Below are 21,136 nucleotides of genomic sequence, written 5' to 3' on the forward strand. Positions count from 1 at the left end.
CTGTCTTTGGATAGCAAGTTCTCGCTCTCAAGATGGCGAGTTGTTTGGTGAGGGTAAAGGTGTAAAGGAAGGAGCAGTCGGCGAGATGGACAGGGACGTAGGCAATGACGACGGCAGCGAATCCGCGGTGACCGCAACTCCCAGGTGACTGCAATCCATGGTGACTGCGAATCCATGGTGACCGACGAAAAGGAGTATCACAACAAACAGAGCAAAGTAAAAAGACGTGAAGCAGGAAATAACCTAGATTACCATTACGACATCCTCAAAAGGTGTCTAATTATACTATCGCACGTGGTATCATGTCACCTTATCCAAGGCTCCGCTCTTTCGTCACAATAGTGCGTCGTCTACTCAGTGGTAGAGAACACGTACTGGGCCTCGAGCGTGTAAGCTCCGCTGGAGGGACCAAAGATCTGCTCCTTCTCGCGCCTCCATTCGGGGTGGTTGATGGCATCGATCCAGTCCTGAACCTCCATGACGACGCAGCCGTACTTGGGGACGTAGCCGCTGCTTCCCTCAGCACCTTGGGTAGACTTGATAGGCAGAGTACCTGTATTTCTTGTTAGCAATTGTATGAGAGTTTTGTGGGTGTCACATACCATCTTGACCGGGGCAGCTGTACATCTGGTACGCGGCTTGGTCAGAGTAGACGTCGAGCTTGATACCGGACCACTCGCTCCACAGAGAAGCGACAGGTCCAGAGTTGCGCCAGTCGAGAGCCTCAGCTTCGTCGCGGTTGACGAGGTAGCAGTTGTCGTAACCGGTGCAGTTAGTTCCGCAATTGCCGAGAAGCTCGGGCGCAGTCTGGTTGGCACCAATCTGCTTGGGCGCCGACCAAAAGTCGTTGACAGAGTATTGCTCGTTAGGAAGAATAGTACCGGTGGGGATAAGAATGGCATCTACATCCATGCGCTGGCCAGAGTATGGGATGTGGAAAGTGTGGTTGAAGATGGTCTCATCCTCAGGGTTACCGAATCCGTCCAAGTTCCAGTAGGTCTACAGTAATCAGCATTGCAATACGATTAAAAAACCGATTCACTTACGTGAGAAGTCAACATGATGGGCGTCTTCTTGGTGGTAGCAAGCGCCACGATCTTGATGTTCCAGGTGTTTGGGGTCATGGTGTAGGTAACGTAGCTCACGACCTCACCTGGGAAGCCCTCCTTGCCGTCGGGATCGACAATGGAGAAGGTGATGGAATCCTCGGTATGCGCCACAACAGTGAAGTTGCGGTAATCCCATCCATCCGGTCCACCGTGCAGGGTGTTGTTGTTATTGTTCTCGTTGGGCTCGATGAAGAACTGCTCGCCATCGATGGAAAAGGTGGAGTTCCGAATGCGATTGGCGTAACGCCCGGGCACACCACCCAAATGGGGGTGAACCTCGCCCTCGTAAGCAGTTGCGTTGTCAAAGCCGAGAACAATGTCGCGCTCAACACCGTCCTTGCCCATAACGAACAAGTTGGAGATGGACGCGCCATATGGGATGAAGTGTCCGCGAATGCCCTCAGACGAGATCTCGTACTTGCCGTCCTTGTCAGGTCCGGACGAGCTCGAGTTGGTCGGCGGGGTGCTGTACTGCGCGAGGGCAGTCGCAGCAAAGAGGGGGAGTGCACTTGAGAACCGCATCGTGACTTGCCAAGCTCGATCGAGTTGAGAAGTGGAGGTGATGTGATGTGGTGTGGAGAAGCGTACGGGGTTGAAGGGCGGAGGGTTATTATATACTGCTATAGACGAACAGGCTACCGGCGTAATTACCGTTCCACGATCCTGTGACTAGGATCCATCCCGCATATTCTCACTTCTCCAGCCTCCAGGTTTATGGTGCTAATGGGCTCGTACTGGGGAAAGTGCGGGTCGCCGCTCGAGGGTAGCGAACGTGCGCTTCTTCCCCGCAGGAAGGCCATGTCAATTTCCCCAGGAACGCGGCTATGACGAAATCGGCCCGCGTAAGCTCACAGAAGCTGCATACTAGTCACATCTGTGCCATGGAGCGCGACGATCAACTGTCGCACAAGGTTGTCGCTCTCAATTGCAATTGTCCTTCGTTCATGTTGCACCGTGAGGCATCCAGCTCCGTCGCAAGCTCGAAGCCTCGGTCGTCATAGCTCTCAGAAGCGCGACTACACAATCTCACTTGACAAGGATCCGTCTAGCAAAAGGCACCGGCAAAAGTCGCCATTCGCGGAAAATAGCGGAAAAAACTAAATGCGCCCCCTTCACAGGCAGAACAACGTGGAGATGGCTTGTTGTTTACGCGGAGAGCGGCTGGGGTGAAGTATCCCTGCCGATGAGCTTACCCGTTGAGGCGGAAGCTTGAACCACGCCACATGTCGTGTATGCAAGGTCGGGATGGTATACTGCATGCAGCAATGACACCGCCATATGCATCCTTTTACGAAGTAGCTCGTCATTCTTCATCACGCCCTCATCATGCAGATACAACACGATGTTGGAAGACATTAGATTAGATCGCGCCATGTTCTGTTGTTCTACGAACAACCGTTACATACATGAGTCGGGTATTCTCGTTGATTATAGTCGTACATTCCTTCTGTAGCTCCAACCACTACTGCATTCGATGGATTCTGCTTCGTTTTTGCTGACACTTGCAGTCATGTGCCATACAACCTTCCCCGTTTTCGTCCCAGTAGAGCGCGCAAACTGGCTCCCTGACTAATTCTAACGGTATTCCGCATCTGCACCAGGTGAGAACGGCGATCTGAGAGCTGCATACTGTCGCCTTGAACCGTCGAACTCCAACTCGTTGCCATTGTTCCAGTGTGAATCGGCGAAAGGATGTGAGGGAGGAGGGTACTGGTACGATTCACCAAGAACCGGCAAAGCCATGTGTACTGGCACGTGAACACCTCGAAGGCCAAGTCCCTGTGTAGTGTATGGGTACTGGCGACCGTATGTAAGAGACTCCTCACGACGATCATCTGAAGCGTTCTGCCAGTTGGTGATGTACTGCCTGTTCTGTTCAGCAGCGGCTGCCTGAGCATCGAGATGAGAGATCACTGAGTCGATGCGTCCTTGTGGTCGTGGCGCATCGATCTCGGATGCGACGTTGACAGCAGTGAGCAGGTCGTCGAAACTTGATCGAGTAGGCAGCCGATGAGAATGATATGACCTCATGTCTTCGATAGGCTGCTCACTCTGTTGGCGGTGCGGCGATGTGTCGATAAAGGAATGATTGCGGTCATCATCAGTAGGTACCATCGAAGGAACCAAGGGAGCTTCTTGGGGCATCGCCTTCGGTTTCAGAACGGCCGATGAAGGCTTTCGTTGCGGAACACCCTCCCTGCAGCTCGGATGCTCGTTCCAGCTCACGTCTGGCTTGTTGTTCTTCGCCCAACAACCGCTAGTTGTCTCCAGATCATCAAGCTTCTTGCCCCAGTGGTGTTTCTTGACCTTTGACCTGCCTGAAAATCCCTTACCGCACAGACTGTGAATGTAGGGCCCTCCTGTTCCTTGCGACGGGGTGTTTGCCTCCTTGATCTTCTTTTCCGGCTGAGGTGGGACTGAAAGTCGATCAGCGATCTCGGCATCTTCTACTCTTGATTCCTCCTTCGCCTTAGCCTGGATTGTTGAGCTTTGACGACGACGGCGTTTCTTTGATGGAGGGGGCATCTCGTCGATGGGCTGGCCGATGGGTACAGCGACGGGTACTCCGAGCACAGATGGGCTAGCAGTCACAGTCTTTCCCTTCCTTGGAGAGAGAGTTGGAGAAAGTTGCGTTTGATAAGATGTTGCTGGCGAATTGAAGTGATTGCCAGTGGGAGACTGCGCATGATTGAGCATCGGACCGTTGTTGACGGAAGACCAAGGCTGGCTATAGTAGGCATGACCATCCTCGTGCCATAGTGGAGAGATTGGGGGTAAGCGCATTTGAGGCTGATGAGCCGGCTGCAGGAACTGAGGGCTAGGGCCAGGTTGTTCGAGAGGCTGGCGGAATCCGAAGTCGAAGTCGCCCACGCCTGGAGGTAAACGCACGACGTCAGTATATGTCTCACGTGCATTTCGTAGTCAAAACTTACCCCAGTCAGCCTCCCTGTGGAACAGGATGTTCAAGAGATCTTGCTTGAGGTCTGCATGATCTCCGAGCGTGTATCTGATTGCAACGAGAGTGTCTTTCTTCGACATCTCTCCAGCTCGGAATGTACCAAGGATGTTCAAGATGCTGATGACCTCAGTCGAATTTTCACCAAACCGAAGCTTCAAAAATCAGTATCAGATGCAACGGATGTATATGATGATGGCTCTCGATGGAGAGTGCAAAAGTGACGACTCACCTTGATGTTGTCCAGGAATATGTAAACGACCTGCCCGATAGTCGGCCGCTGACCACGACTCACGTCCTCATATCTGCCGTTGGTCGTTCCGGAGTGCGCCATTTCAGCTGGGTGTAGCGATTGCTGCGCATTATTGAGCATGTTGTTACTGGCGAGAGCTTCCATGACGTTGGTCCAGGCGGCAGCGCGGTCACTTCTTTCTGGTCACCTCTTTCTGGCAACAACCTTCAGTCCAATCCCAGTACCGGCGTTGATGCGATATATTTACAGAATTGATGGGTGCTGGAACCTCGTGGGACAGGCGCTCGGTCCTCAAATAGCCGAGTCTGGTCTGTTAGCAGTGATTGCACCTTCCGGTGAAGTGAAGATGAAACACGTGAGCGCGTGTCGCCCACCGCTTTTCGGTCTCGCGGAGGCGGAAACGCAATATCGCTCGTTTGTATAGTGGGTGGACGTGCGCAGGCGGAAGACTTCGTGGGCTGTTTGTACATAATGTGTCACAAGCAGGGTCTTCTAGGCCCCATTGGGACGACTGTTGCATCTCAAGGAAGTCGCGATGACTGCGGAGGAATATCGCACTCCTCCTCAACGATTCGATTTAAGGCAGCTGATACAAAGCGACAGGCATATACTTAGACTAAAAAGCGCGGAGTGGATAAAGTTTTCATACGTACGTTTGAGACACTCGGTATGAGGCCGCATCACCTCACACAAGAAAAAACTAAACAGGTCTGCAGGCTACATTAAGCCAAAATCATGCAAAGGCGGTGACCCAGCGCCAATGTAGGCTCCAGGCTGTTCAGTTTTTTCCTCTGTTTGCGTGGCATCCTAATAGCCCCCTTTCCAGTGTCAGCAACTCGTTCAGCATCACTAAAGAAACCTCATACATTACGTTCGTGTATCTTTCGATGCAATCAAGCGGCCTCTGAAAACCGTTTGGCGAGTATGGCCGGCATCATACACCACCTCTACCACGCTCTTTCTGCAGTGCCAGCCACTGTCCATTCGGTCGAACAACACAAAGTCGGCAGGCTGACCCGGATTTAGGGCGAGAGACGTCGAATCGCAGCCAATAGCGGTCTTTGCCCGTGTAGATACGGTTTCCTGTATGGTTAGCATGAGCAAACGGGGTGTTGAACGGCTGCTTACATATAGGAGTTCAGCGTCTTTCTTTGTACCAGCTTGGTAAAGACCGACACCTAGTGATGCAATGCTCTAGTCACAGTTTCAGCGACATTTCTGTATGAGCATTAAGGCGAGATGTCTTACCAGAGGATCGCAGTTCCCGTACGGTGTGAATGCGTTGCCTACATTGTTCACGGCAATGGCAGCATTGAAGCCATACTCATTGATGAGTTCAATGACCGGCAGAGTCCCGCGCACATTCTCTGGTGTTCGCATCATGAACAGGTCGGAAGTCGGTAGGCCTACGAAAGAGATCGGCAGGTCGCCTACTTCTTGTCTGAGATGCGTCCACTCGTCGTTCCGGAATCTCGTCAGTCTGGTGCAATGCCCTAACGTAATTTGCCTGTCTCCCGCCTTGTCGTTCCATTTGAGCTCTTTGAACATGTCCAGGGTATCCCAGACCAGTGGCTTCTTGTCTTCTTCCAAGAAGTAGTCAAGATGGAGATCTAGATGCTTCTGGTATTTGAGTGCTAACTGCGTGATCCATTCCACGTTACTCTTGGACTTCTGCTCATCATCCTCAACATATGGCGTGCTTCCGAGCACGGCCACCTTCTCCAACGAGGCAGCACTGGTCATCAGCTTCCTTATTTCCTCACCCCCGTCTTGACCAGAGAATAGCGGGAGCTGGGCGAACGCGCAGATTTGCACTTCACAGCGATCCTTGAACATGTCTTTCAGCTTGAGACCTGCGTCCAAACATTTCATGTGCACTACCCCGTCCACTTCTACAAATGCCCGCATAGCAGTCACACCGTGCTGGATGCTCTCTTCGATGAGGCGCGTGCCCCTCCTGAGAAGATCGTCCTCCTCAAACCTTGACTTCGCCTCACCAGTCATCGACATAGCCTCATTGAAATCGCCACTTTCGATCTGTAAGTCGCTGAACTTGGGGTCTTGCAGGAGGAAGCACTTGTCAAGATGGATATGGGCATGACAGAGCGATGGTGCTATGAGACGATTGTTTCCATCTAGCGTGTCCTCACTGCGCCCGTCCGAATCCTTGACATGGCTGTCTATCGAAGCAATTCTCCCATCGTTGATCGTGATATCCCAGAGTGCGGACGACGGTTTATCCGGTATACGCACGTTGGTAATTCTTTTGAGAGGTTTCTGTGACGTTTGGTCCTCCATGCTTTCCTTCTCTTCACTCACGCCAACGACTAGGGCGCTGGGTATCGAGAGGTTTTGCGTGTTAAGGTGCAGATGGGAGAAAAAGAAAAGAAGAAGGAGAACAGGGGACAGCGATAATGACGCTTAGATAGACTTGGACGATACTAGATCGCTTCACTGAACGAGCGTCAACGAATGCCAAGACGGATGCTGAGGCAGTGAATGAGACGGGGCCCCAATAGCAGCGAGAAGCACTTCTTGAAGGTTGCTATTTTACATCACACGCAGGTCTCTGATGTCGATGAGGCTGGAAATAGATGGAAAAGCTTGTGCAGTCGAGGGCTGGGTGGGGGTGATGCCCCGCATGGCCTATAGGGGGAGCTAGAGTATCCGTGCATGCACGTAGTCGTACCTAACCTCGACGCGTCTCGAAGAAGTTACCATCCTATCCACCTTCCATCTCCACTGACGCGCTTTCATCGCGAACTTCGCTGCCGTTCATTTTCGCACACTTTGCACCATGCAACCGAACTATCAGGCACGGGGATATAATTATCCGCAACAGCACAATGCAGCTACGCCATCCCGGCGACCAGGTAAGTACCCATTGCCAACCACAGCTTCCCCAACACGCCCCATCGCACCGACCGCCTGCGCATACCTTCCGTAAAAGACGATGATTAGTAGGAACGACCTCGCTCACTTGTTCCGCAACCCAGGCCCCATTGTCCACGCTCCGCACCCGGCTGCGCAACCGCAGTACAACAACGCCAACATGCAGGCTTCGCAGCGCGCCGAAGCTGAACGCCGCGAGAAGATGCGCCGAATCGCGAAGAACCCGACCGACAAGAACATTCCCGAGGGCGTTGAAGACGTGTGCATCGGCGATGCCGTAGCCCGCTACAAGGAATTGCGCGAAGTCGAGCGCACGCTGGATGCGACCATGATGCGCAAGAAGCTGGATGTCATGGACTCAAAACACCATTCGCGCGCATCGCGTTACGGCACCATGCGCATATGGATATCAAACACCGCCGAGAACCAGCCTTGGCAGAGCACCGGCCTCGACGCAGACGCTTTCGATTTTGACGGCGAAAACAACGCGACATACCGCGTGAAGATCCAAGGCCGCCTGCTCGACGAGGACGGCGACGAAGGCCTCGAGGAGGATGAGGACGACGAGAAGGACGCCGATGCTATGTATGTCGACCTTTTACTTGCGCCGGCGCCAGTTCGAGCGCCTGCCGGTCGGATTTTACCACATACAGCAAAACTGACTAGCATCTAGGGATGAAGACGGAGCCGAGAAAAAGCCAGCCGCGAAGCCAAAGCAGTTCTCACACTACTTCACGTCCATCAACATCGATTTCGACCGCGCCAAGAGCTTACAACCCGACAACTTTACGCAAATCGAATGGAAACGACCCGAGAACCCCACTGCGAAGGAGGCCAACTTCAGCGAACTCGAGTTCGAGCGCAAGGGCGACGAAAACATCAACATCACGATCAACCTGCAGCGGTACCAAAACCCCGAAGTCTTCCGACTGAGCAAACCTCTCGCCGAGCTGCTTGACACCGATGAGGAGGATCGCGCTGGTGTCCTCATGGGCATCTGGGAATACGCGAGGTCGCAACACCTACAACAAGAAGACGACGAGCGCAAATTTGCGTGCGACGCGAGGCTGAAGGCCCTCTTCGGTGGCCAGGACCACTTCTTCTTCCCGAACCTGCCCCAACTCATCAAGCAACACCTCACGACTCTCCCACCAATCCAACTACAATACACGATCCGTGTGGACAAGGACTACATCTCGCCCGCTGCCGACTCTGGCAAGACCCCCTCCGAACCGACCGTATACGATGTCCAGGTAGCGCTCGAAGACCCGATGCAGCCGCTGTTCCAAGATATCCTCCGCCGACCAGATAGCATCCAGACCCTACAAGAGATTCAGAAGATCGATGAGCAGCTCGTGCTGTTGATGGGTGCAATCGGACAGTCGAAGGCGAAACACGCCTTCTTCACCAGCATGTCCAAGGATCCCGTAGCCTTCTTTAAGCGCTGGTTGTCCAGCCAGAAGCGCGATCTGGAAGTGCTACTCGGGGAGGCTACACGAGGTGGCGGCGAAGACGTGTCTGGCGAGGAATGGCGACGAGGAGGAGCCGATGGCGTATGGGGCAGTGAAGTCGCAAAGGAGAGCGTGGCCTTGTGGCTCGCCAGGTCCAGCATCAAGCCGCATTAGAAAGAGGCCTTGGATACAAAGGCTCTGGAAGCTCAGGTCTTGGAAACTGAGGCCGTGAAAAACTAGGAACCTGATGCCTTGCTGCTTTATTGGTTTTCTTATTAGGTCGTAGGAGTTTACGCTGCATTATGGAGAGCCGGGTGAAAAGACGGCGTTCATATTCGATACCCAACGATTAGTTCTTTCCTCAGCTTCGACCTGCGATGGTGACTTGCCCAGATGAGACAATGCGGTTAGTTTCGGCCAAAAGCAGTTAGTGGTGTTAGTCATCGATCTCCCGCCTTCCGGGTGCCAGAGTGGTGTTCTGTGTCTGGTACCTCTGCAGCACGAATCGACCCAGTGACATTTACCCGGCATCTGTCGTAATGCTCGCCTGCTTCCAACACGGCCGACGATGCTGTTGCCAGTCTATGGGCTGTCGTCACCCTATCAGTCGCGGTTTCCCCTCCTATCAAATGCGAACCCAGCAGGCACAATGCATAACAACAAACGTCGGCCGTTTCTTCGAAGCATATTGAAGGCATGTTTAGCGCTTCAGGTCCGAGTTCAGATACCGCGAGGCTGAAGTATGGCGGCGATATGCGGATTGTCCAATGGCAAGCCCTGACGGAATCAGTATGCCTCCAGCTCCTCAGCCTTGTGCCATACCGCATGCAGACCTTCCCAAATCGTCTCGATTATATTGCAGAATCTTCCTGCAGATGTTATCCTTCCGGCCATCTAATGTGACTCTATCGGTCGCCGTCACTATGCCTCCAGCGTCTGTCGTCGTTGTCATAAGTACAACACTGTGAGGACGCTTCACAGACGTTCCCAGCCCAAACATCATCTATTAGCCTCTGTAAACCATGTCCAGTTTATCGAGGAACATCCGTTCGTCGACTTCGCCCCAGCCACGCGCCGCTACTGGAAATGGTCTCAGCGATGGCGCAATCGAAAGATGGAGGGTATATATTGCATTCGTTAGACCTTCACCTCAGTGCACTGTAGGTACATAGCACATCATCTTCTCAGATAGAGGGAATATTGTTCAGGTCGGAAACATGAACGGCGACATCTATTTTGGACGATGCTGAGCTGTGAGATCGTAATATTGGCAAACTAATCACTGATATCGACGCAAGTCATAGGAGAACTTGGGTCTAACGCAGAGTAATAACGTATTAGACGAAAGCTGTGCCCGGAAGTGGCGGGGCAAGCGAGTAGACTGATCTGATTGGCATCGCTAGGCTGCTGGCTGCAGGCCGCAGGACGAAGGCCATCGGGCTGAGATCTAACAGATCTTGCGCGACAGACCTCATCACCAACAGACACCCCATAGTTCATGCGCGCGCTACAACAGCGGTGCCCTGGGCTCTACGACACTGACCGCAACTTTCGGTAGCACGGCCATTTCATTCGTGCTCACATCATCAACGACTCCGTTGGGTTGCATATCTCGCTAGGTGCGTTATGAGGCAGCCCTGCCAGGTTTCGAAGCGCTTCGTTAGAAGAGATCGCTGACAACATAACGCTAGGCTTCGCGAATTCCCTTGGTTCTACTGAAGACGCACCCTCGAACTCATTCACCAAGCGGCACGAACCTGTATGTCTTTCCAACAGGCGCGTCGAACCCCTGCGCGAGATACACAGCTAGGCAGCCGGACCAGACAAGTTCTTGTGGACATGCACGCGCGTGCTGTAGATAACCACCCGCACGCATATATACCTTGCAACTGAATACCGACACAGAATTTCTAAGCGCCCATCGACCACCGGGCTACCGGTTGCTCGACGCATGCCGTTAGTGCACCTATTTTGGCAGCTCAGATGAAGTACCCTTACTCTACATTTGTTAGCTCTCCCTGCCGCTACATTTCCATCGCGATCAAACTCGACCCGACGTGCGTGTCGCGGGCAGATACACAGGCGCCGTGATGCGCCTCTTAGAACGCTCACTCAACGGAGACTTCAAGCTAGTATCTTTCGACGATGAAAGTCCTCCCCCGCATGCCATCCTATCCCACACCTGGATCGAGGATCAAGAGGTCACATACAAGGAGCTAATAGAGGGTACCGGCCAGGAAAAGAGTGGCTACGACAAGATCCGTTTTTGTGGTGAACGGGCAGCATCGGATGGCCTTCAATACTTCTGGGTCGATACCTGCTGCATTGACAAGTCTGCTGGTGTTGAGCTCAGTACAGCCATAAACTCCATGTTCCGTTGGTACCAGCGTGCATCCAAGTGTTACGTATACCTAACAGATGTTGTTGTACCAGACGAGGTTGCTGACGCTAAGGCCTTCCCAATAACCTGGGCGGAAGCTTTTCGACGCAGCCGATGGTTTACTCGGGGTTGGACGCTGCAAGAGCTGCTGGCGCCGCCGTGCGTTGAGTTCTTTTCTAAGAACGGAAAGCGATTGGGTAGCAAGATATCATTGGAGCAGGAAATCTATAAGATTACTAACATTGCACCTGAAGCGCTACGAGGCCGGAAACTAACTGAGTTCAGCATTATGGAGCGTATAAGCTGGGCAGCCGCACGCACAACAACATTGAAGGAAGATAAGATATACTGTTTGCTTGGCATTTTTGGGGTATTCTTGCCGCTTATATACGGAGAAGGGGAGGGATATGCGACTCTACGGTTGAAAGAAGAAATAGCAAGGCGGCTGGGAGGTCAGGAAACGGGGAGACACCTTGATCTGTTCGGTGTGTATATCATGAGCACAACAATGCTTCCTGTATAGAATCTACGCAGCTAATAGTATAGATGCATCGTGTTCCGCGTGGCCTTCTCCAGGATACGAGCTATCGGTTGGACGGGTAAACCAAAGCCCTGAAGACAGTCGCAAGCAGCAACGACAGGAAGTCACGATAGAACAACGCAAAAGATCTTGCCAACAGTTGCAGCAGAACATCCCGCCGCAAGTACTTCTGGAAAATCCGGTAATCTTATTTGACGGGTTCGACAAATGTTTCGCCTTCAGTCTCAACTGGATTTCCTCATTGAGTGTGAGTCACTTCTTTAGATGTTTATTGAGCCCTCTCATTCACTGACAAACTGGTAGTTCTTCCGTGAAGTCATGGCAAGGAAAGCCTTTGAAGTACTAGAAGACAGGTTCAAAGAAACGGGTCATGCCAAGATACGGGAAGGCGAGTTCCTGCTTCAAGATCAGTCTCGGCAAAATATAGATCTGCGCCGGCCTTGGAAGTTCATCATGAAACCTGGAGAGCAGAGATATATGAGCATCAAATTTCGTGACGACATGAAAATGAGCACGAGTTGTCCACATTGTGGCACAGAGAACAAGGGCTTAGAAAATCAGCCTACATTTTGGCGAGTTGCCCAAGACCAGGAACACATCGTTTGGCTAATGAAAAGTAGTCAAAGCTGCCAAGTGACCTACCAGCGACTCGTTGAACTCGACGAAAGGGACACCGCGAAAGACAGGGCACCAAAGAGTCTACCGAGGCATGATGTCACAGAAGAAGAACTCAAGTATTGCTTTCGCCGAATTATCCTTATGGCAACATCTTCTCGGGTTCGGGAAAGGCCGGTATGGCGCTGGGAATGTTGCCAATGCTATGGCTCAAACAGTGTGAAAACAGCTCCAGGTTGCGAATATTGCGGCAATCATTGGAGATGTTCCAGTTGCGCGGTTTGGGACGAAGCTAAGCGCGCGTTCTGGGAAGGCCGTACCTGACACCCGCTGAGTCGACGAAGGAGATATCGGCGGCCATGGTGTAAGTCTTGCAAGTAACAAAGATAATAAGCCTCTGTCACATTATACGTCTCTTGAGGTTTAACCTGATTGAATGTGCGATTCGATATTATAGTTCATATCTACTTACTCTACTAGTAATGCGATGACGCAGAGTGAAGACGAGCTACTAGCCACTCACGACTCCCGCAATATACTCCCATCCTATTCGCAATGGTATTCCACGAATGAGAGAGATCGAAATCATCAGACGCTGAAGAAGCTGATGAAGCTCGGCAGTAGCGTCCGGATGCTGTGGCTTGTGTCTGCTCTCGCATTACGAAGGATACGTTCGTACGCTGCCAGTACAAGCATACACACATACCAGATATCCTCGCGGCTCCAGTGCCTACGATTTTAGGACTCGACAACACACTTGGCTCCAAGATGAGGCAGAGGGTCTAATCTGCCGCTACTGCAGGCAAGCTCTCATCACTGTAGGCTAGCTAAAGAGCATATCTTTACTTCAAAACTGTTAGACTGGTATGATTATACCTACTGAAAATACTGTAAACACTAATATAACCTGTGCTACGTATGCAACATCTACCTGCGCCCTTTTAAGGCCAAGGCTGATCTCAAAGGCCGCGAACTCTCAAACGCTCAACTTTTGTTATAGCAGCGGGATTGAAGCGTCATAAGGGAAGGATGCACTAGCAGCGCGTCGGAAGTGACGAGATACCCATTGCACCATTCTCGGCTGCTCAACATGTCATAAAACCTTTCGCCCACTATTTCAACCGACATGCAAAACGATGTCGTAGACGCGTTGGAAAGGGGAAAGCGGAAGAGCGTGCAGAACCTGAGGTCAAGGAAGAATGAGGCAAATAATGTACTATACCGGTTCTTTGAGAAGAGTAAAAGTCTGTTTCATCTGCCGGCTGTCCATTAGCCAGCATTACACTTGTAGAACACAATCCAGAGAAAGCGCATATGAAGAGTAGGAATATGGGTATTTAACGTTTCGCGCACAATTATCGAATACAACATCCATCCCCAGCGTAACCTCGACTCATAAGATCCCACAGCGGCGGCAGTAACAGCAGCGGCACATAGCGTTGCCCATAGCCCATGCATTCAGCGTCCCGACATCTCTATACCCACACAATCAAATGTACAACAGCGCGACCTTTCTCTTCAGGAAGAGGAAAAAGTCGACGCCTCATCTGCCCCTCCTCTTCCCTCATATATCTCATCCCCATTCTAAACCCAAATCTCGTTCTTCGTTCGTTGTGCTTACGGGGCAACAGCTGCCCCATGTGTCCTGCGGTCTCTCAGATGGAAAATGACAAATGCCTACAACGCCCATTTCGCGCACACCTCTTTTTTCTCAGGGTGGTGGAACTATGCAACTTCGATGCAGTCGGATAAGGAGAGGAAGCGACAACCACGATGTTCGAAGCGTCGTCGCTGAAGATGTAGGAGGGGACTGGCATGTATGGAGCCCAAGAAAACACGCCAGTAAAACGCCACGCAGGAGAGAAGAAATCTCGGAAAGAAAGGTCTCCTGGGAAGACATCATCTACGGCAAGGGAACTCGTTGGAAGAAAGGGCGTTTTGTATGGGCGTGACGTGAAAGAAGGCAGGTGGGCGGGAAAAGGTGAGGAAAGGAGAGCAGGCATCTCAAGTATTGCTGATGATGACTCTGGCGCCTTCTTTGCCCAACACACCCCTCTCTTTTGCCTTGGGACTCCTGTCCCGGCCCTTTTTGCGACTGAGGAAGCCGAGCATTCCGGAGGGTTTCTCAGCTTGAGCATCTTTCTGTACGAGGGCGGAACTTTGGTTAGCCATCTCAGTCCAAGAACCGGTCTCGTTGAGAACTACCTGTACGCCTCCGCTGGTGCTGATGCTGCGTTGCGAGCCTCGCTGGCGGTTGTTCATCGGGCGGGAGAAGGAGGGGGTGGGGACTTCGGAGCCGTCGTTGGGGAAATAGTCGACGTGCTCGCCGCGTTGCGAGGTGGGTGAGCCGGTGTTGGCGGTTTGGTTCAGTATGTTGGTTGCAAGGGGAGGGCTGCCGTTGGGAGATTGCGTCGATCGGCCAGTGGCGGCGGAGCGTGTGGGATGGAGTTCGGCGTCTTGGGGATTGTTCGCGACTGGGCGACCCCAGGGATCTACTGATGGAGTGGGAGGTTGGTCCGGTGCGCTTTGGTTGCTCGTCCTTGAGCCGCCGACCGAATCTTGGGGATCTACGACTGCGACCGCGGCAGGTGTTCGTTGGTCACCAGCCGTCGTGTAGTTGAAGGGCTCGAAGAGAGTCTCAATCATCCTGTGTAGCTCTTCAGCCCTGATCTCCTGCTCGGTGGCATCGTCCTTGAGCGCCTCTCTAGGCTTCTGTCTCCGCGCTCTTGCTTCAAGCGGTGCTTCTTCCAACAACAGTTCCTCCAGATCGTAGGTGGCATCGAAGTTGGTCTTGTCGCTCGACGGTATAAAGACGGGCGGGATCTCTTTGCGCTCTAACGCGATGAAATCGATGGGACGGAAGAAGGGATTATCTGTGAAGGACTCGAATCCGATGGCGCCTATGCGCTTTGTCCTGTTCTTCTCCAAGAGCGAGCTGATGGCATGCAGACAGGGCATGGATACAGGCGGACTGGTAACGGGGTATGTGGGCTCTCCCTTGGAGATCTTGGCGGCGAGAGAGTCGTGGCTGCTAGCCTCGAAGGGTCGCTTGTTGTAGATGCACTCATAGAAGAGCACGCCCAGTGACCACCAGTCGACTTCGCATGAGTATCCTTTGCCTTCGTAGACCTCGGGCGCGAGATAGGCGAGCGTGCCAGACTTGCTCGTCAGCGGCTTGGTAGGGACAAAGTCGGAAGCGACATTCTGGAGATGTTAGTGATGGCCGGAGACATGATGTGGACCGAGCTTACGAAGTCTGCCAGATGGACATGGCCTTCGGAATCCAACAGCACGTTGTCTGGCTTGATATCCCTGTGTACAATGCCCTGCTGGTGGATGTAGCGCACCGCGCAGCCAAGCTGGGCTATCCAGAAGCGCACAGCTTCCTCTGTAAATGTCTTTCGCGAGATGTGGAAGCGGAGGTCACCGCCATTCATTAGATCGACCACGATATATCTGCCCTTGTCAGCCGCGTGCTAACTCATTACCGGGAGGTATGACGTACAGGTATTCGATGTCCTGGAAACTGTAGCGCAAGTTGCAGAGGAAGGGATGGTTCAGGTGTTCAAGCATGCGCCGCTCGCGAATGATGTTGCGGACGCTTTCCGAGCGTACGACTGTGACACGACGTCAGCTCCAGTAGTGCTGGGGTGATGCACAGGGCATGGAGACGAACCTTCATCTTTGCGTATGTACTTGAGCGCAAAGGTGAGACCTGTGTCTTTGCGCTCGACAATGCGCACTTTGCCGAATGCGCCCTTGCCGACGACTCGCAGCAGCCGGAAGTGGTTGAGGTTTACTGTTGGTGTTAGTCTGATGCCCTTCTCTTCTCTATGCATCTATCTATGCGTTTCTCATTGATGGCACGCACCTTGGTCGGTAAAGACGACGGGCTTGCCGTTGCTCTGACCCATTGGATGTTTCTATGGCAGACTGCCTGGAGAGTGGGAATGCGTGTCTAGTAATGCATCAGGCGACTGGGAAAGCTGGCCGGGGGGATCGGGTGGGGACGGGGCCGTGGTTGCGGGCGGCGGTGGGCAGGATGTTTGGCTTGGGCGGGCGGGTAGTCGGGGATTATTAAGGCAGAAGCAACAGGTCGAGGGCTCGTGATGGCAGTGAGCAGCACGTCGAAAGGAGGGCCCGACAGGATTGAAGAGGCACGTTTCGCAGGCGTGGCCCTTAGCGTCGGCAGGAACTAGCATGGGTAACACGTTTGAGTCGCATCCTTGCTTTCACACGAGTGGCTATCAAAGGCGACCGAACCCCCCCAGAGCTAAGCGTCGACGCTCCCTAGAGTCATGGCGGGCAGCCACAGCACAACGCCTGGCCGCACGATAATCGACGCCATAGCATGTGCATGTCTAGATTTAGGGTTGGCCATATTGGGGTACAGCTGCAGCACGCAACAATCCCCCCGTCTGCCATGTGTAGTCCACCTGTCTCCCACGCGGAGCTGTCACGGGACAGCACTCTATCTGAGCCCAAGGTTTCCGGGGTGGAGCGAGACGGACGTCGTCGTCTTGCTCTGCTCCCGTCTGATCTGCACTACCTAGCTAAGCTCGGACATGTGCTGAAACACATCTTCAACCACAAGGACGCTGCGCAGTCATAGCACGCGATGCATTTGTCCGGCGTTCGTGACAATTTCCTTCTGCAACCATCACGTCGATGCTGGCAGCAAACGGCCCTCTCGCCGATGTTAGCCTGTCTACAGCCTTCATCGTCGTTGATAGTCCCCAGAAGGCCCTCGCGGAGCCGGCGCCGATTGGCGTCTCCTAGTTTCTTCTTTCTAGACCCGCTTTCTTCTACTAGGTAGCAACGTAGAACCGTGCCACGGGCGACCACCTCTGCCTCCAGCCAGCTGCGGGTACTCAAGCCGCCGAGTCCACTCCACCTCAAGCGGAATTGCTTTGGCATCCTTCGCGCAGCCTCGACGAAAAGTCCAAGAGAACAAATAGTCGCCAAGATGATCACATATGTGCACCCTAGCAATGCAGGCGGGGAGAGCAGGAGCCAGTGCTCACATGCAGACGTCGACGAAGAGCGGCGGCGCCTGGTATAAACTTTCCAATCTCTCCTCTTTGCCCTAGGCGTAATAGTCTTGGCGGCCCCTCGCGCCTTCTCCAGGACCTGCACTAACTCTCACTTCTCATCCCCTCGCGACGAACACCACGGCCTCATTGTCATGGCATTCTTGTTCTCGGGACCTTCTGAGTCGACATGCATAAATCCCTGTCCATCGCCGTCCCGGCCCGAACAGTTCCTCCTACTGACATAATGTTGCACGACACCTCATCAACCCTGGGCACAGACAACAGACCCTTTCGCGGATGCACTCCGCTGCAGTTGCACGTGTCTGTTCGCCTGCGCGTAGGGACAAAGTTTCGGCTGACTACACCCACACCAGGCTAAAGACGTCGCGTTCTAGAAGACTTCCGCTTCCTCCGAACGTGCAGCAGTGTGGACACAACCACGCGGCTACTGCGTGCTTCATGCAGCCAGGTGGGTTTCTTCAGCCTCGTCAGTCCTTATTGCTGCAGTGCGCCCACCCTAGTGCTGTCTCCAAATCTTCTTCGATTCCGGCTACAGTTGTGGCTCATTTCCCTAGACGCATACACCTCGTGTCGGTACCTTAATGCCAGGGCAACCCTTCGAACGCCCATCCTGCTTGCATGCGGCACAGCAAACTCCTGACGCAGCCCCCTATGCGTTGGCAGCCAATCTTCGAGCAACGGTATTCTACCCACAGCTTCCCCGTTCCCAAGGCCTTGTTGCTGGTTTCGCACCCGCGATGGAGTCCAATGTCTGTCCAGTCAGTGGTGTTACGGCTATCGATCGCTGCTATCCAGTGTCTTGGGATTCAGCCCTACAGCAATGCGCTCGGGCGGCACAACCAACTCGAATACCATGAACATCAGGATCACGATGAGCTACCTCCTCTGCGACTCTCGCTTAATACAAGGATCCATTAATCTGCAACAGGCGGGCGTCAAGAGCCCCTTGGTGGTCCACCGTCATCTTCATTGGCTGGATCTACATCCCGCAATGTTGACTACCGAGTGCATCACATCCGGAAACTCCCATCTCGTACTAGCGCTATTATGCATCTGAGGACCACCCACAGGATGTGAAGCACTTATCTTCGACATTCCAGCTGAGCTCGCCCTGCGAGCGGTGCTTTTGCCTATTCTTAGCGCCATCGGGACCAGAGCCTGTTTGCACGGACTACATATAAGAGTGTGTGGCGTTTGAATAACGTCCCGCACAGAGTGGTCCTGCAGTGCCTGGACTCCATGCTGCGGAGAAGATGCTGGAGGCTTTCCGCAAGACCAAATTGGGGGAGTTGATTATGTCGCCATTAACGTGGCTGAAAAGCCTGCCGAAAACTGTCTTTACATCCCTACATCGCTTAGGTGTAATACCTCCACTTCATGCACGTCAGCTATGGATATCCCAGCACGCACGATTTCGGAGGGGTTAGCAGATGAATTCCTGTACCACGATAGTGTGCATTGTCTAGCACGGGAAAACTCGTGCTGATCGCTGTATTGACGGGCAAAAGAATCGATTATTGTGGCTTGCATGTACCCCGGAAAACTGCCAGAAAAGAGTCGAGGCCGGTATTGAAGGAATGATCGCCCATACCCTGTCCATATTCTCATAAGTGGAGCACACCGCCAACATGATCACGAGTACACAATGCAAGGAAAGAATTGGACAGATCTTTGGAGCCTAAACTAGGATGAACCATGCGGATCAGAGGATTGATGTAGGCTTTCACAATATATCATGCCAGGTAAGGTGATTAGTCTGCACTTCGACAACGAGTGGGGGAATAGCACGACTTACCCAGACGGGTCATCACATCCTAGAATATATCACAAACAAATTGGCAGATGGATCACCCTTCAACAGAATCCAGGCGACCTCCTTTACTCATCTCATTGCTCTAACACTAAGGGGGTGGAGCGAACGAATGATGGTCGACGAAGACAAGACTAAGAAAGTGTTGGTCGATAGAGAACAAAGGCTCATCTCTCCCAACCTACACTAAAGAAGTAAAAACTGAGGCCCACTCGCGATGCGTGTTCTTCATTCAGCTGATCGCAACAAACGACACTACAAGTAGACTCAAACCCCCTCTATCATCTTTCCTGGTGCCAAATGTCGAACCGTCCCTACCAACCATTTACATCCACGGTGTGTAGCAGAATGCATCCGTCTGCAAATGGGTTCGCAGAGTACGCTGGAAAGATATGCAACAATGAGCACAATGTGCTGACGATAGAGACCAGCATGGCGTTCGATGCATCGAGAACAAGATAGGAGAGGCGTATGGTCGTTCCGCGCAGACATTTGTCGCCGCGCGGCCGAGACGCGGTGGTGCATGTAGGTCGGGGAAGAAGGCGAAAGGGATGCGATAGGAAGGCCCAGGCCTCAAGACAGCACGCAGGTTGGCTGTCTCGTTTTGTCCGTGGCCGGCTCCTGTTGGTCTTTTCGTGTTGGCTGTTTCCCGGTACATGTTTGCACAAGATAGAGGGGATAAATAGATAATGTTCTTTGTTCTTGGCCGCGGGGCTCTCTTGCTACTGAGCTGTTGAACTTGGCTGGCTTCTGACACTCCTTTGGGGCTGGCTGAGCGCCCTGAGATGTTACATGTGCACTTCATCTACCTGAGAGAGGAAAGCTCTGGGCTTCGTTGGCTTGTTCGCCTTGTATGACGCTTCTCGTACTACGATTCTCGGTTGATATGTCAAGAATGCACCTATACGCAATATTCGTAGTGACTACCTCTTCGCGATGCGTAGCATCCGACTTTCCCACATTTCCATGGGCCCTTAACAGTCTTGCGGAATCAGAGCATTTGTCAGTGTTGGAGGTCAAGTATCTGTGCTTTACTAGGTTTTTGCATAGTTCGTGTTCTCGAACACTCCTTTTGCAAGAGCAGACGCACTGTAGGCCTCGAATACATGGGAGGTGGTGTGTAGCGAGCGCAGTCGTAGCTGCATAGACCCGCGTAGAGCTAGCTATCGCCAGCGTCTCGCTGCGAAGGAGGGTGGTGGCAACTCACCGTGTTTTAGATCAGAGGTTGAATGCAGAGTGTCCGTTCCATTGGCTTGCTTGTATACGGAGTGCATAACCACTGTGACGAGGCCTCCGCGTATCTCACTGAAGCCATCCCAATACAGTTTCCACCGAAGAGAACTAGAGATTCCTCGTGTTCATGAATCACAAAAAGGAGAAGCATGTTCCATATCTACATCGCCAAGTCGAGGCATCATAGACACTAAGTTGTACTAGATATTACTCGCTCTGGCGATCGATCAGGAAGGAGGGCAAAGAAGAAAGACACATAGCGATGACCACCCGGGTTATCATCGGGTAAACACCCGACTTCTGAGATGGCGTTAGCCCACGCTGGTCCACAGTCAGCCAAATATGCGGGATATGCGGCATGTGCGGCATATGCCGCCCGTAACCAGCTGCCTGGGTGCAAGGGTATCGGCCATGAGCATGATTGTATTGGACGGAAGAATGCTTCCTTAGGCGTCGAGTGGCGATTCTAGAAAGAAGCTGAAGGTGTCGTGCATGAAGGATATCGTAGATCGGGAGCTGATCGACGAGCTGCCTGTGCATTTACGCGGGCTTGGGTTGCTTTTTTAAGGCAGCATACCACGAGTTTGGTATAGCCCCGCAAAAGCAAGTCTTCCGCTATGCTTTGGGGATAAGTGTTTGATAATCTTGATGTTCTCAGTTTTCTCGATGTTTGGTGTGCCGTCGCATGGTAGCTGTCTTGCCAGGTGCTGTGAAAGGTGACAGTAACTTGAATAGGCCACTGCAGACACCTACATGAAACTCCCTGCACCTAGCTACCCATGCAAGACCGTGCTAGATCTCGAAGGAGTCTATTCGTACTACAACTATTGCTGTGTGTATCT

At 52.7% G+C, this 21,136-nt stretch overlaps 5 protein-coding genes across 5 annotated transcripts; 1 reads left to right on the forward strand and 4 right to left on the reverse strand.

Moving 5' to 3' along the window:
• Positions 1-350: 350 nt before the first annotated feature.
• On the reverse strand, positions 351-1,631 carry J4E93_006953 (uncharacterized protein; the record flags this gene model as incomplete). Its single annotated transcript, XM_049344863.1, has 3 exons — positions 351-553; positions 603-999; positions 1,047-1,631. The coding sequence occupies 3 exons, from the start codon at positions 1,629-1,631 to the stop codon at positions 351-353; spliced, it is 1,185 nt and encodes a 394-aa protein (XP_049197788.1).
• Positions 1,632-2,684: 1,053 nt separating this feature from the next.
• On the reverse strand, positions 2,685-4,438 carry J4E93_006954 (uncharacterized protein; the record flags this gene model as incomplete). The annotated part of the gene is made up of 3 exons (XM_049344864.1): positions 2,685-3,982; positions 4,043-4,220; positions 4,298-4,438. 3 exons carry the CDS (start codon positions 4,436-4,438, stop codon positions 2,685-2,687), a joined length of 1,617 nt encoding a protein of 538 aa, XP_049197789.1.
• Positions 4,439-5,185: 747 nt separating this feature from the next.
• On the reverse strand, positions 5,186-6,616 carry J4E93_006955 (uncharacterized protein; the record flags this gene model as incomplete). Its single annotated transcript, XM_049344865.1, has 3 exons — positions 5,186-5,401; positions 5,447-5,512; positions 5,567-6,616. The coding sequence occupies 3 exons, from the start codon at positions 6,614-6,616 to the stop codon at positions 5,186-5,188; spliced, it is 1,332 nt and encodes a 443-aa protein (XP_049197790.1).
• Positions 6,617-7,271: 655 nt separating this feature from the next.
• J4E93_006956 (uncharacterized protein) lies at positions 7,272-8,835 on the forward strand (the record flags this gene model as incomplete). The annotated part of the gene is made up of 2 exons (XM_049344866.1): positions 7,272-7,795; positions 7,884-8,835. The coding sequence occupies 2 exons, from the start codon at positions 7,272-7,274 to the stop codon at positions 8,833-8,835; spliced, it is 1,476 nt and encodes a 491-aa protein (XP_049197791.1).
• Positions 8,836-14,201: 5,366 nt separating this feature from the next.
• On the reverse strand, positions 14,202-16,111 carry J4E93_006957 (uncharacterized protein; the record flags this gene model as incomplete). Its single annotated transcript, XM_049344867.1, has 5 exons — positions 14,202-15,401; positions 15,449-15,653; positions 15,703-15,814; positions 15,874-15,996; positions 16,069-16,111. The coding sequence occupies 5 exons, from the start codon at positions 16,109-16,111 to the stop codon at positions 14,202-14,204; spliced, it is 1,683 nt and encodes a 560-aa protein (XP_049197792.1).
• Positions 16,112-21,136: the final 5,025 nt, after the last annotated feature.

Source organism: Alternaria ventricosa (genome assembly GCF_023758065.1).
Source record: "Alternaria ventricosa strain BMP 2768 chromosome Unknown scaffold_12, whole genome shotgun sequence".
In the NCBI taxonomy this organism is placed as follows: Eukaryota; Fungi; Ascomycota; class Dothideomycetes; order Pleosporales; family Pleosporaceae; genus Alternaria; species Alternaria ventricosa.